The 16056-nt window shown below is 40.0% G+C and overlaps 1 protein-coding gene across 1 annotated transcript in view; it reads right to left on the minus strand.

Moving 5' to 3' along the window:
• Nucleotides 1-574: 574 nt before the first annotated feature.
• LOC136862933 (zinc carboxypeptidase) overlaps nt 575-16056 on the minus strand; it is a 106014-nt gene continuing 90532 nt past the window's right edge. Inside the window, exons 7-10 of the mRNA XM_067139222.2 lie at nt 10250-10334; nt 8498-8700; nt 2484-2568; nt 575-910 (exon numbers count right to left, since the gene is read on the minus strand). Of these exons, the coding sequence (XP_066995323.2) occupies nt 705-910; nt 2484-2568; nt 8498-8700; nt 10250-10334 (579 nt within the window). The 3' untranslated portion in view covers nt 575-704. The remainder of the gene's footprint in view (nt 911-2483; nt 2569-8497; nt 8701-10249; nt 10335-16056) is intronic.

Here is a 16056-nt window from a genome sequence, read left to right on the forward strand (position 1 = left end):
CAAACAAACATCAAGGAAAGAAAAGAAGGAAGGGAAAATGTTTAACATGAAATTAACCAGGTCAAAGAAGAATAATAAAGGTTTTATACATACGTGCAATATCAAATGGACACAATTGTCGCCGACAATCAAGGCAAATGGGCGACTACATTCAGTAATTGATTATGCCAGGAGGTTCACACAGGTCGCGCTGTGACCAAACGCCAGCACGCTAACCATTTAGCCATGGAACCGGACAAGGAATATAACAATACAAGCCTATCACACGTAACAGCTCAGCAGAATACTGAAGATGAAATTGGTACATCGAATCACACATGAAGAGATACCAAACGTAAGAGGTGAAGAACTTGGTCAAGTCTGACCTAAAAATATACAGACTGATAGCTTACACGTTGGAGGTAGGGGCCTCTTTCGCTTAGTTTTAAAGGAAAATGCATATCAAAAGAGCGGTATAGAGGTAATAACATGAATTTGCGAACAAGAATATAGTTCAGGAAGTACATAATAGGTTGACGCACATGGCTATATGAAACCAGACTATGGAGTGATTAACAAATTAACAACAACAATAAATATTTAAAAAATGAATTATTATTAATAATAACACTGTTCATTTATACTGCCATTTCAAATCAACATCACATGAACTGGTGCCATTTAGAGTTAATATCAAATTGTAAGATACTATTTGTTATTAAATTTTAGCCAGTCATCTTCGTTTTCTCTAAATCCTGTACATCCTCTAAGATAGATATGACCGAGTCCAGTGTTTCTTGTCCAGTGGGAATAATTTGATCTGCTGGAAGGAGCATCCCGTACTCCCCAGTGTCACGTAGCTCCCAGACGAATGTATACGGTATTTTCAAGTTCTTTTTAACCCAATCAATACTACTCCCACTTGCAGGATCTGAAATCACAATAAAACATAAACCGTTTTTATCCACTAAAACAAAAGACGTCTGCAAACGGTGAAATAACACAATACAAAAATCTTTATGTAAAGGATGTTGAAACAAAAGGTTCTATCCCAAATCTTCTTCATTCCACCTCCGATCAATGATGGGCAGGAATAGAGTCTCAATATGCCATATTAACGTAGGCCTATCATAAAAATTAGGTCACTTACCATAAAATACAAATTTGATCGAGAATCCGTAAACAGGGTAAGTTCACTGGACTGGATACTTAAAATCTCATCCAAACCCAATTGCAACCATTAGGATTGAAGAAGGCAGTTTGGATATGCCTCTGGAAATACGCGTAGGACTCAGAAAATTCATCTTGATGGAGTCTGTCATACCTACTCGGAAAGTTCTGGTTAATACTGCCAGGCTGTGGAGCAAATATGTTGAGAAGCGGTGGGTCTACAGTCAAATTTCAATACAGTGTCTCCATCGTACATTTCTTCACCATCATTTCATCCTCATCACCACGCGCAGGTTGCCTACGGTTGTCAAGTCAAAAGACCTGCACCTGGCGAGCCGAACATGTCCTCGGACACTCCCGGCACTAAAAGCCATACGCCATTTTATTTCGTCTGTCAGTCATTAATCACTGCCCTAGAGGAGTGCGACTGGCTTCGCAGTCGGCACAATTCCTATCCTCGCTGCTAGATGGGGCTTCATTCATTCCATTCCTGATCAGGTCGAATAACTGGAAACAAGCTGAGGATTTTCAAATTTTTAATAATAATAATAATAATAATAATAATAATAATAATAATAATAATAATAATAATAATAATAATAATAATAACATTCATCGTGAAAGTGAACTAATGCTCAAGTGTGAGTGGTGTCATAATGTCAACAAATACCCCTCCCCTCCTGCACAATGCTTGAACCCCCGTCTATTGACACTTTAAAAGACTTTATATTTTTTTCCTTATGAACCCGCAGAATTCGCCTTCATTAATAGCAGGCTGCCCCACTCTATTGGTAAAGAAGAGAGATTTTCGATACGTCGAGAGTTTGGACTGAATCTGTACTTCTCTGAAGCAGATTACTTTAGGCAACGCAAATTATTTTTCTGTATGTATCTGAAGCACTCTCTACAATAGAACTTTGCTTCCTTTTACAATATTTGTTTCAAGAAAAGCAGGAGCCAGATGTTTATTTCACACTGAAACTGGAACTGTGGTATATACATTTATTCAGCGGCCAGTTCCCTCTTCTCTCTGGCCAGTATTTCAAACGCTTCACTCTGTCTACACCCTCACACAACGGCTTACATACCCCCACCCCACACGGAACCTGCTTGGTGCATCCATTAACGACGGTTCTCATTAGTTGCAGGACGATCTATACTAACCTAATGTATGGGATAGTTCTGGATCAACAAACGGACGAATGAGAGGATCAAACAGTTACACTTAACTCACAAATTACACCATTAATCACATACAGCCATGACGACATACATACTCCCAATTTGATACGTAACCTACGGTGCACTGTACATTAGTTAAGCCTGAAACTTACATATAATGTCGTGAATGGTGCCAAATTTATATTGTGTTCCATATCTTCTTGCGAGAGCTTGGATGGACTTGTTTCCGAGCTTTACCTGCAAAAATAAAAATCTGCATTTATTAACATTCATCATGACAGAAAAATTAAGGAACTTAATTCTGTAATACTGTGAATATCCCATAGGGGAAATGATTTGAAGAAAATCCACAAATTTATAGTTATAATTTTAAAAAAATATAGCCTGCTTTCAAACCTTAGTTATATGGTGTAGTATATCTGAAACATGAGTTAAAGAGAAATTCGTAAACAAATTCAAATAGGCCTATTTCATATATGCTACGAGATAATTTTTGAATATTTCTTCACTTGGACTGGCTTTACTCTCGGCTTATTGCAACACTACTCTACAATAAGAGAAAGGCCTCATCATTTTTATCGCGCTGAAATTCGTAATAAGTTTTGAAATAGGTAAGGTTACATTCTGAAGAAGATGAAAGGTGAATGAAAGAAATGAAGTAAGACGTTTGCTTCAAGTGACAATCGTGTTGGTATTCATGAAGCAGCGTATACACAGTAAAAACATGTATGAACTCTTCTTGCTGTATTTAGCTTCCAATAAACTTTCTAGATAATCAAACGAAGGACATATTTAATAAATAAAAATCATGCATATCAGACTTTAGTTAATGCATGGTATCACTTTGTATTCGCGTGTGTGAATGACTTCCTGTCTGTATGCTCAATATATTTCATCGTATCCCATGATTCCTCAATTCTGATGTTACTTTTATCATGAAATAATAACGTCCGTACTCCCGATTTCTGTACTGTCAATATCGCGATCGATTCTTTTAGTACTACCTGAACAACGACTGGACTTCTTGACTAATTTCAGTCAAACTTGGTGAATGTTTAGCACTACTCATGCGTATGTATTCTTGAAACACCTGTTTAAGGCAGTGCTGACAAATGCAAAAGGAAAATGATTAAAATTTTGCATTCCAGCTTTCGTACTGCCTAAGCAGAAATACCCATTTGAACGGAGCATCATACGATGGATGTACCGTTCAGGTACCTTCAAATATTTTAAGTTACTGTTATGACTATGCTGCCACCTGAAATTGGCCAGGAATATAATATATATTTTACAATTTGTTTCAAGTCGCACAGACACAGATAGGTCTTATGGCGACGATAGGATAGGAAAGGGATAGGAGTGGGAAGGAATCGGACGTGGCCTTAATAAGGGTACATCCCCAGGACTTACCTGGAATGAAAATGGGTAAATACGGAAAACCTCTTCAGGGCTGCAGACAGTGGAGTTCGAACCCGCTATCTCCCGAATGCTAGCTCAAAATTGCACAATCCTAACCTCACACCAACTTGCTCGGTGAAGGTTTTCTAGCAACTAATATTGTCTTTGATTAAGATCTAACATATCTTAGGCCATATTTGGCGTGGTTATAGTGCAGCACACGTAGATACACTTATTTTATTCATTTTTCGTTTGTTAACCGCTAATTATACAGATTTTCGTTTCATAAATAAATATGAATTACTTTCAAACTTTCGAAATCCTTCCAACTGTTGCCCACAACCATCCAGTCTCAATAACCACGGAATGAATCATCTGGTTTCATTTAAGTTTGGTACGCCAGTAGTACGATGATTAAACAGTTATTATTGCAGCTTCCGCTTACACCAGTGCTCTCAGCTTTCAAAGATAAAAGATTTACATTTCATATTGCAATTTCTGTAGAAATACAACGGCATTATCCATTTCAATGGAATGTTATACGATGAAACGAACGTTGAACTATTGATTATGTTGATTACAAAATACAATTCCGTAAGGTTCGCTTCTGATTTGTTAAAGAAACTGTGCAGGACAAACCCGGCGTCTTTTCAAATGTTTAGCATTTCTAATGGACGTTAACCCTCTACTGCATGAATTATTTTTCTTTTCCGTTTGGTGAAGAAAATGTCAAGCTTTAATGTTCAACATACGCTTAGTGTTTTGGATATACCAGCAATTCTTAACTGGGCCTAATAGCTTAACACTCGTATGTGATGTGGATTGCCATCTTGGAATATATATATATATACGATTTTTCACGATTTTACGCTAAGCTTTTAACATTCAAAGTCCGAACATTACTGCCTACTGACCATGGGTACGTATTGCAGGGCGCAAGTATACTTGCACGACCGTAGGTCGGTAATGTCTTTGAGGTTGAGCCAGAGGTACTCCTGAAGCCTGTGGTAATATGATGGGGAGGGCCCACGTAAAATAAACGGTGGTTGGTTCGCGTGGATGTTGACGGGGTGGAAGGAGTATCTTTGGCTGTAGGGCTGTTTTGTCTTATGTTATGTATATAAAAAAATAAAAAAAGGCATCACTGGGATATATGTTTAATTGACTGTACTACCTCTGTCTAGAATATTTATCCATTTACACAGATGAAAAGTTATTTGTTGCCTAATGGCAACAGTATGCAGTAGAGGGTTAAGGAAATATCAATACTTCTACTATTATCATGCTTATATACTACTAGAAATTTTTAAGTCACAGTCTTTATTTTGCGACTTAGATGGCTGCCGTTCTATATCCTCCGTGGAAGCTGCAATGTTGGATGATATCGAAACTATACTCTTATGTTACCCACCAGATTGGTTCTAAATCATTTGTTTTCCAACTAATTCTCATTGGTACAACATCAAAGTTCAAATACATGGTACTTCCATTAATTACAATTCTATTCCAGGTCAATATAATCAATTATCACCTAAAATGTTCGCCTTCCTCTGTAAGTAGGTTCAGAACTGGGTAGGAGTATACGTCGAACCTACAAGACTGAACCATGTTCAGTTATACTGCCTTATAAAAGAGGAATTATCCGATCAACAATTAAAGAGTGTCATTACTATATGAATGTAGACATATACTGACGCCTCGGGTAGTAATTGATATATTCGCCCTATATATTTCACCTTATACGTTTAATAATTTTATTAAGTTTACACATTTATAAAGCTTCCAAATTCCTCCCTATCCGATAAACGCAGTTCAATGCCCTTTATTCGGCCTCAGCTGGCAAACTTGGATTTTCTTGCAACCTCGATAAATTTAGGATTTAACCGTTAGCTTGAGTTCCACAAATGGCCTGTCCCTTCCCTTTTCTCCTCTGGTTAATACGTAGAGTGATATTGTCTCATAGTATTTCCCCTAAATGCGATACCGACTACCACACGATCAGTGAGCTTTAACGTGTCAGTGAATAACTACTGATCTGCATTTAGGGCAGTTGCCTGGGTAGCAGATTCCCTACCCCTGTTGCTTACTTAGTCTTTCCTTAAATAATTGCAAATAATTTGGAAATTAACTAAATATCTCACTTGGCATATTATTCCAGACCCTAACTTCTCTTCCTATAAACTAATATTTGCTCCAATTTGTCCTCCTGTCTTCCAAATTTATCTTTATACTTTGATCTTTCCTACTTTTAAAAACACCACTCAGAATTATTCGTCTACTAATATCACTCCACGCCATCTCTCCACTGACAGCTCGGAACATATCACTTAGTCGAGCAGCTCGTTTCCTTTCTTCCAAGCCTTCCCAGCACAAACTTGGCAACATTTTCGTAACGCTACTATTTTGTCGGAAAACAAGCAGAAAAATGAGCTGCATTTCTTTGGATTTTCACCAGTTTTCGAATCAAGTAATCAAGTAATTCCCATACATTGCAACCATACTCTAGATGGGATCTTAACAGAGACTTTATATGCCCTCTCCTTTACAGCCTTATTGAAATCCTACAGCCTGTTTTCCAGACATTGACCGGGTCAGGGATGTAATGAATGAATCATACATAGGCTATTAGTACGATGGGGTCGCCACTCTCAACGTGATTTATTAATGACTGATAGATGCTATGAAATGAGAATGGAGAGTGTTGCTGGAATGAAAGATGACAGGGAAAAACGGAGTACCCAGAGAAAAACCTGTCCCGCCTCCGCTTTGTCCAGCACAAATCTCACATGGAGTGACCGGGATTTGAACCACGGTATCCAGCGATGAGAGGCCGCTGCACTGCCGTCTGAGCCACGGAGGCATTTACAGCCTTACTACAATCCCTAAATACGCTCATAACCATGTGTAGAGATCTGTACCCTTTATTTACATTCCCGTTTATATGATTATCCCAATGAAGATCTTTTTTCTTATATTGACACCCAGGTACTTACAGTGATAACCCTAACGAACTTCCACCCCATCGGCGCAGTACTTAAACCTCAGAGGACTTGTCCTATTAGTGAAAATCACGACCTGTCTTTTAACCCCGTTTATTATCAAACCAGTGCCTACTGCCCATCTCACAACATTATCGATGTCCTGTCCGGCTCCATAGCTAAGTAGTTAGCGTGCTAGCCTTTGGTTACAGGGACCCCGGGTTCGATTCCCGGCAGGGTAAAGAATTTTAACCAAACTTGGTTTAATTTCTCCGGTACAGGGGCTGGGTGCATATGTGATCTTCATCATCATTTCATCCTCATCACGAAGCGCAGATCGCCTACGGGAGTCAAATCGAAAAACCTGAACCTGGCGAGCCAAACATGTCTTCGGACACTCCCGGCACTAAAAGCCATATGCCATTTCATTATCGATGTCCTTTTGCAGTTGTTCACAAACATGTAACTTATTTGCCACTCTGTACAGTATGACATCATTCTCAAATCGCCTTATATCTGTTTCCAGTTCTTTACTCATATAATATCTATATAAGAAAACATAAAAATCCAACAATACTGCCTTCATGAATTCTCATCTTAATGATTACAGGATGAGATAATGCTTCACTTACTCTAATTCTCTGAGTTATATTTTCAAGAAATATAGCCACCAATTCAGTCACTCTTTTGTGTAGTCTAATAGCACTAATTTTGCCGAGTAGTCTCCCACAATCTACCCAATCAAATACCTTAGATAGGTCAATCGCAATACAGTCCATTTGACCTCTCGAGTCTAAGATATCTGCTATATATTGCTGGAATCCTACAAGTTGAGATTCAGGGGAATAATATTCCCTTATTAACAAGACTCAGCGAGAAGAGGCTAACAGGGGATTCCAGAGCTTTGCGTTTGGCCATGTGGGCTAAAAAAGCTGAGTGCACGCAGTTCTCTCGGTCTTTCGTCTTCTGTCGAACCAGTTCTTAATTTCGCAAACATATCTTACATAATCAGAAATAATGCATTATCAATGCTTACATGTAACACATGTCAAACTGACTGGCCTGTAATTTTCGGCTTTTTGCTTATCACCAACCTTTCCTTTATACACAGGAGCTACACTACTTGTAAAGACACTGGATTCGGGCCATATGATTTGCTATCCAATGGTTCGGTAAAATTCTATATTAACAAGACTACGAGAAGAGGCTAATAGGGGATTCCAGAGCTTTGAGTGTGGCCATTGAGGGCTAAAAAAGCTGAGTGCACGCGGGGCTCTCAGTCTTTCGTCGGGAACCACCGTATCAGTTGCTAGAGGAATCCTCTGCCCGCCTGAGGAGAGGTTGATTATTATTATTATTATTATTATTATTATTATTATTATTATTATTATTATTATTATTATTATTATTATTATTATTATTACAAGACTTGATACTTAGAAGAAGCCAGTACAGAGTTTAATAGACTTCCTATTTGGCTACAACCATCTTCATCGTACACAGTTTTATATAGCATCAGTCAAATATTTGGAGGGAAGCTACAGGACCTCTTCTTCTTCCACACATAGTTTGATCTTCCTCAGCTACACGTTTCTCAACTGCTCTTGAAACCAGACAACCTTGCATAGTCATGAGTTCCTGTCCCTGTCACGACACTCTAAATGATTAGAAACGGAAAACAGTATCGAAATTTCCCTTATTGGAAATTTTATAAAATTTAATGTATAAATCTGTAGGAATAAGAATGTTCAGTATCTTAAGTACTAGTACATGGCAGATGTCTAACTTACCAAGGCGTCGTAATTGTCAGCAACTTCATGTGTTAAGCCGTAAGGAATCATGAGTAGCTGGCTGTAGCTATGGAAACACAGATACACCTGGAGCTTGCTTACAAGACTGGTGAGATATTCAGAGAGCGATCGAGTTTCCACTTCAGAAAATGCGCTGCTACCGGCGTAACTCTCACTGCATTGATCGCTGCTGGCACCTTCGTCTAAAATCAAGAGGACCTCACACTTAATTTGAAACATATTAGTACCAATTGAGAATCAACTACTCTATCTGGATTTTTTATTTTATTCTTTATTTTATTTTATTTATTCAGGATCAGCAACAGCATAACACCGAATTACAAAGATCCGAGCTAAGTACAATAGGTATGAATCTAAAATGAAAGATATATAAATATTTACAAAGGACACAAATATACACAATAAAAACTGTACAAGCATATATAATACATATTTACATAAACAACGATATTAAAGAAGAAAAATACATTTACAGTAAATACAGGAGCAGAACGGGAAAGAACAAGAAGGAATGTTAGAAATATCATGACACAAGGAAGGAAACTTTACGAAGATGTCTAAGTTCTTGTTGATAGATAATGTATTAAACATTGCTGGAATACGTACAGAAAGGGACCTTTGGGTAAGAGAAAGCCGGGAGTAAGGAATATAGAATAGGGTCTTCATTCTACTACTATGGGATGGGACGTGGAGGGGGAATAAGGAATCTAAATCTGGAGACCTAAACAGACCATTAGCTGCTTTGTATAGCAGCTTTAGGTCGGCTACTTTCCTCCGAGCAGAAAGAGTCTTGAGGTTCAGTTTCCCAAGCACAACCGTCAATACAACCGTCTACTTAAAATAACTTTTTCTAGCACAATATGATGCTTAAACCTTGCATTTGAAGGCTAAAGGCACCCAAATTCATCCGAAAGGTGCTCATTGAGATACAATATAGTGTTATATACTGATGAAGGAATTTGTGGATCTTTACTGTCCACAGAATCATACCCGCATATAGTTTGCCTTACATACAGGGAATAGCCATGTTCATACAAACATCAGCTAACTGGCCTTTACCGTAGACAACATAAAACTGGTCGAAATTTTAATCTATACTTCCAAGTATAGATCTGCGAGCTGTTCCAAAATACAAGCGTATTCTGTAAACAAAGAAACCCTTGTAACGCTTTTCGTCCAAAATTCACTGTTGAAACGCTTCCATTGAACTACCATATATTACAGTGTTTCTCATTTCTCCAAATCACACCTTCCTAGATGTGCTCTGTCCAGTGCCGTCACATTAGCTGGGGTTCAGTGTTTCAAAGGTGAAATGTTCACTTTGCAGCTCATCAACTGCAGCGGCCACTGCACTGTACTGCTGCATTGTAAGTCATTACATTACCTCCTGCCAAAACCAAGGTCCGCCCAAGGGCGGTTTATGGTCATTAAGGTTGTGAAAATGAACTGAACAACCAAAAATAATGACCTGAATCTCTTAGAATACCTTTGGATAAATTAGAATGCTGATTCATTCCAAAAACCCAACAACCAACATCAGGAACTCTTCTGGCTACTGATAAGCTTGCGCACCTGGTAAAATGTCTCCTCGTCAGTGTTAAAGCATGACTGATGTCCACTACTAGGAAGTTTTTCACAGGGACAATATTATTAAAGTTCGAGGAGGTCTGCACACACTTCTGATCAGATTATGAATAGTACTTTTCTACTAGGATCATATGAAATACTTACCCAACCAGTAGTAGTCCCAATTACGGTTTGGGTCGGTGCCTGTGCAGATCGTTCCAGGTCTTCGATTCTTGCGCCAGTTACGGTCCTGAAACAGCCCATTAACGAGCTGAATGTAACAGAGTTATCATTTTGAAATACTCTTCAGTTATTTTTATGAGGCTGTTTAGATCAGTGGCCCCCAACCTGGGGGCGATCGAACACAAGTAGGCGATTTGGGTTATCAGGGGGGCAATAAATAAGTGTGGGGCGATGAGTATTCAAAGAGGGAAAAATTAAAATAGTACTGTACAGTAAAAGTTGCCGCATAGGACTAGTCACTAGCTATTCTCAGCCGGCAGGGTCACTGCACTCACCCTTATCCACAGTCCCCACCTGTTGTTGCTCAGCGCCGCCGACTGGTGACTCAACTCCCTCCTCCTCCTGCCTTCACAACACACTTGCCATTGACCCACATTCGTCTTCAGTCTTAACTAGCCTTTGAGTGCCTCACCGTCAGTTTTTGTGCGTGTCTTTTCTGCCTTTGTGCGTTTGTTTTGAAGTGTAGAAATTCATGTGCAATGGATTCAAAAACGAAGACGTGTCGTCAATACCTAGCTGAGTATTTAAAATTGGTTTTATCGCTTTTCCACATTGTCTTTTGTGCTCTACAACATTTATGAGTAATGAAGCCATGAAGCCTTCGTGAATGAAATATCATTTATCAAGAGTACATGGTCATAAAGTGAGTAAAGAACTTAGTTATTTTCAACACCTCAAAGCTAAAGCTGATAAACGGGCTAATGTGAGTGAATTATTTAGAAAAACGAGCAACCGATCTTGACAAAGGTCTTCTCGCTTCTTACGAGATGTCTTTATTGATCGCTATATGTGATAAACCTCACACAATTGGCGAAACTCTTGTCTTACCGGCTACCAAAAAATTGTTGAAATCAAGCAAGGTGAGGGCCCTAGTAATAAGTCAATCGGTTTCTTTAAGCAACAATACTGTTTTCAGGCGAATTGACGAAATGGCCACCGACGTTGAATCCTAACTCACCAATTTGTTTAAAAAAAGTGAATTTGCTTTGAAGATTGATGAATCAACTATGACTAATAACAAAGCAATTTCATTAGCTTACGTGAGGTTCATCAATGAGCAAAAGGAAATTACCAAGGAAATGTTGTTTGCTAGGAACTTTGATCACTAATACGAAGGGATCGTCGATTTTAAAGTGGTGCAAGATTATTTTGTGGAAAAAGAGATTCCCTAACAAACTTGAGCGCTTGCGCATCAGACGGTGTTCCTGCCATGTCAGGTCATCATGCTGGGTTTCTAGCCCACCTTAAGAAAGAAGTGCCACAGATCATCACTATTCGCCGGGTTGAGCGGCTCAGACGGTTGAGGCACTGGCCTTCTGAACCCAGCTTGGCAGGTTTGATCCTGGCTCAGTCCGGTGGTATTTGAAGGTGCTCAAATACGTCAGCCTCGTGTCGGTAGATTTGCTGAAACGTAAAATAACTCCTGTGGGATTAAATTCCGGCACCTCGGCGTCTCCGAAAACAGTAAAATTAGTTAGTGGGACGTAAAGCAAATAACATTATTATCATCACTATTCGCTGTGTCAATCATCGTCATTGTTAGCTGCGAAAAAATTGAGTGGTATCCTGCATGAAACCCTACAACTAGTTATTACGGTGTGAACAATATAAAAGCTGATTCCCTCAATGACCGTCTGTTCCGACAACTTTGCCTTGAAAATTATGAGGAATTCGACAACTTGCTTTTACATACGGCCGTGAGGTGGCTTTCCGATGGAAACTGTTAGCGGCGTTTATTCTAATTATTTGATAGGGTTACTGAGTTTTCCGACACGTCTGATCCGCTTTTAAAGGGAGAATTTGAAGCAACGCAAGTTGGAACTTGCGTACCTTTCTGATACACTGACTGACAGAGCAAATGCAAAACAAGAAGGAGTGGTCAGAACTTTATGCCAATTGCAGGGTAGACTGACGTCACTGAGGTATGCTCATGATGTGAAATGCGCCGCTGTGCTGCGCACGTAGCGAACGATAAATGGGACACGGCGTTGGCGAATGGCCCACTTCGTACCGTGATTTCTCAGCCGACAGTCATTGTAGAACGTGTTGTCGTGTGCCACAGGACACGTGTGTAGCTAAGAATGCCAGGCCGCCGTCAACGGAGGCATTTCCAGCAGACAGACGACTTTACGAGGGGTATGGTGATCGGGCTGAGAAGGGCAGGTTGGTCGCTTCGTCAAATCGCAGCCGATACCCATAGGGATGTGTCCACGGTGCAGCGCCTGTGGCGAAGATGGTTGGCGCAGGGACATGTGGCACGTGCGAGGGGTCCAGGCGCAGCCCGAGTGACGTCAGCACGCGAGGATCGGCGCATCCGCCGCCAAGCGGTGGCAGCCCCGCACGCCACGTCAACCGCCATTCTTCAGCATGTGCAAGACACCCTGGCTGTTCCAATATCGACCAGAACAATTTCCCGTCGATTGGTTGAAGGAGGCCTGCACTCCCGGCGTCCGCTCAGAAGACTACCATTGACTCCACAGCATAGACGTGCACGCCTGGCATGGTGCCGGGCTAGAGCGACTTGGATGAGGGAATGGCGGAACGTCGTGTTCTCCGATGAGTCACGCTTCTGTTCTGTCAGTGATAGTCACCGCAGACGAGTGTGGCGTCGGCGTGGAGAAAGGTCAAATCCGGCAGTAACTGTGGAGCGCCCTACCGCTAGACAACGCGGCATCATGGTTTGGGGCGCTATTGCGTATGATTCCACGTCACCTCTAGTGCGTATTCAAGGCACGTTAAATGCCCACCGCTACGTGCAGCATGTGCTGCGGCCGGTGGCACTCCCGTACCTTCAGGGGCTGCCCAATGCTCTGTTTCAGCAGGATAATGCCCGCCCACACACACTGCTCGCATCTCCCAACAGGCTCTACGAGGTGTACAGATGCTTCCGTGGCCAGCGTACTCTCCGGATCTCTCACCAATCGAACACGTGTGAGATCTCATTGGACGCCGTTTGCAAACTCTGCCCCAGCCTCGTACGGACGACCAACTGTGGCAAGTGGTTGACAGAGAATGGAGAACCATCCCTCAGGACACCATCCGCACTCTTATTGACTCTGTACCTCGACGTGTTTCTGCGTGCATCGCCGCTCGCGGTGGTCCTACATCCTACTGAGTCGATTCCGTGCGCATTGTGTAACCTGCATATCGGTTTGAAATAAACATCAATTATTCGTCCGTGCCGTCTCTGTTTTTTCCCCAACTTTCATCCCTTTCGAACCACTCCTTCTTGGTGTTGCATTTGCTCTGTCAGTCAGTGTATTTTTGAAAAATGAACGAAGTCAGTATAAGGTTTCAAGGAAACAAGATAAACCTCATCAAGGCCAAAGGAATTATTTCATCATTTATCGCCAAATTTGATATTCACAAGGTACATATTGGCCGTAAAGAGCTGATTCAGTTTCCGACCCTTAAAAAGTGTTCAGTGTCAGATAACGAGACTCCTGAACTCCCTAAAGAAAAAAATCTTAATTTTTACTGATCACCTTGACCAGTTAAAATCTGACATGGAATCATGATTTGAAGACTTGACCAAGTTAAAAATTCCGGATTGGATCCTAGATCCATTCTCGTTTGAAGCTGTGGATAAGTTTGAAAACTTTTTGCAGACGGAGTTTCTAGATTAGTAGTATGACTGTGAGGCGAAAATCATTTTCAAGTAGAGCGGTTACGAGTTAGCCTGGATGAAGCTTATTGATACTTATGCACAACTGTGGGGAAAAAATGAACCACTTCTTAACTCGTTCCCGTCAACATATTTAGTTGAAAAAGGATTTAGTTTCGTTGTCCATCTCCTCACAAAACAAAGAAATAACTTGGAAATTTGCCTCAGAGGAGACTTGCGCCTGAACTCGATGAACAGAATGCCGGATATTCAAGCTTTAACTGAAATCCACCAAGCACAAGGCAGCCGTTGAAAAAGTAACATAAAACAATAACAAAGCTTTCAAACTTTAATTTAGTTTTTCAAATTGGAACTGTCAACTTTCTCAATTTTTCCAGATTCCAATTAAAAAATGAAAACATGCACTGCTGATTTTTAAATGTACGTCAATAATCTTAGTTAATTACTTCACTTCTTTGTTCTTAAAAAATCTGTAAAAATCTACATTTTAATTTTTTCTATTTTACTTAAGAGTGACCAGATAAAACTGCTTTAGTTGTTCTTACATATGTAATAAAATTGTGTAAAATAATAAAACTGCTTTATTATTTACACTTTACTTTAAATTAAAATTAGGCGTACAATGAAAACGAAAAGGGAGTGATAGGTGTTAGTCAACCTCCAGAAAGGGGAGGTAAGCCACACAAGTTTGGGAACCACTGGTTTAGATTATTTAGGAAGTATTTGCTAATTCCGTGTGTATAGCAGCGTATGTAATATCTGGGTACGAAATGAATTTCACAGGACTTCGTGGATATCACCGCAAAGACATTCGCCTAGAATGAGAAAATGGAATCGGTTGTGACTTTTCTTCAAGACATTCGAATGTGGCGTTTTCTATCCTCATAGTTCTCTTAAACTTAGAAGTCATACTTTTTTCAGACCTTTGACCCGGTTTCGTAACCTGTCTTTTTTCCTCCTCTTCCTTCTATTCTGTCTGACCATCATTCACAGTGTCACCTTCCCATCAGTAAAGAAAAACGTATACTGCCGTACAGGGGCTGTGGAAAAGTAAGGTCTGGTCACTAGATACAGGATCGGCACAGTAAGTTTGCTCTACGGTCGAGCTTCATGAGTTGAGAGTGAAAGTGTGTATATAAGGGAATCAGTCTGCATGGTTATTTACATTTGTGTCTTGACTGATGCTTTCACGGCCCGTATTAATAGAAATGATTTTTCATTAATATTCCTCCCGCCCCATTCCTCGACTCAGCAGTCTTTAATAGTCGAATAGTCTAATGGCCTTGTATTGTCTATTCTGCAACTCGCGAACGAGTAAACGTGAAATATCTGACTTGGAGCAAATATGGCCAAATCAATTCGTGCTCGAAATAGAATAGCATACGGTCAACCATCTGATGGTGAACTAGAAAATTATTTAATTAATAGAGCAACGGTCAAATTATTTCAAACTTCAAAGGTATCGGGAATGTTAGAAGAGTTGTGACGTACCCACTCGGCCCACAGATGTTTGACAAAATTATAACGTGGCGGGTCACTTTAATATTAATATAAATAAATAATATTTCATTGTTTCTCCATAAACAATATCCCATGGGCGCCAGCCTTCAAGCTTATGGCTTGAAAATAAAAGTTGGTAATTAATAATAATAATAAAAATACGTAATGAGACTCAAAAAACTCCCAAGGGTGGGGTGATGGACACAAATCATTAAGTACTCTAACTTGGAATTTAAGGATCATTAATAATAATTTCAGAACATACAAATTAAAACAGCTATTTATTAGGATGAAAAACGTGACGTAACGGCGTATTAACGAAATCTGAACTTATGGAAGCAAAAGAAAAATTGAATGTAATTAACTCTAAGAAAATGAACTGTTGCGCGAAGACTTGCAGTAACTTATGCCATAAGCTCACCATATGTAGACTCTGTTGTCTTGAAGCCGATGATTGATTGATCTCTCGTACCGGCTGCCTCATCTGTTGTTGGATTCCAGTCCTACTTATGCTTTTCCTGCCTTTAACACATCCTACTTTACTCCTTACATAAAGTCATAATTAGTCCTAATTTTAAGTGCAAAACCACCATGGGTTATGTTC

This window comes from Anabrus simplex, chromosome 2 (genome assembly GCF_040414725.1).
Source record: "Anabrus simplex isolate iqAnaSimp1 chromosome 2, ASM4041472v1, whole genome shotgun sequence".
Taxonomy (NCBI): Eukaryota; Metazoa; Arthropoda; class Insecta; order Orthoptera; family Tettigoniidae; genus Anabrus; species Anabrus simplex.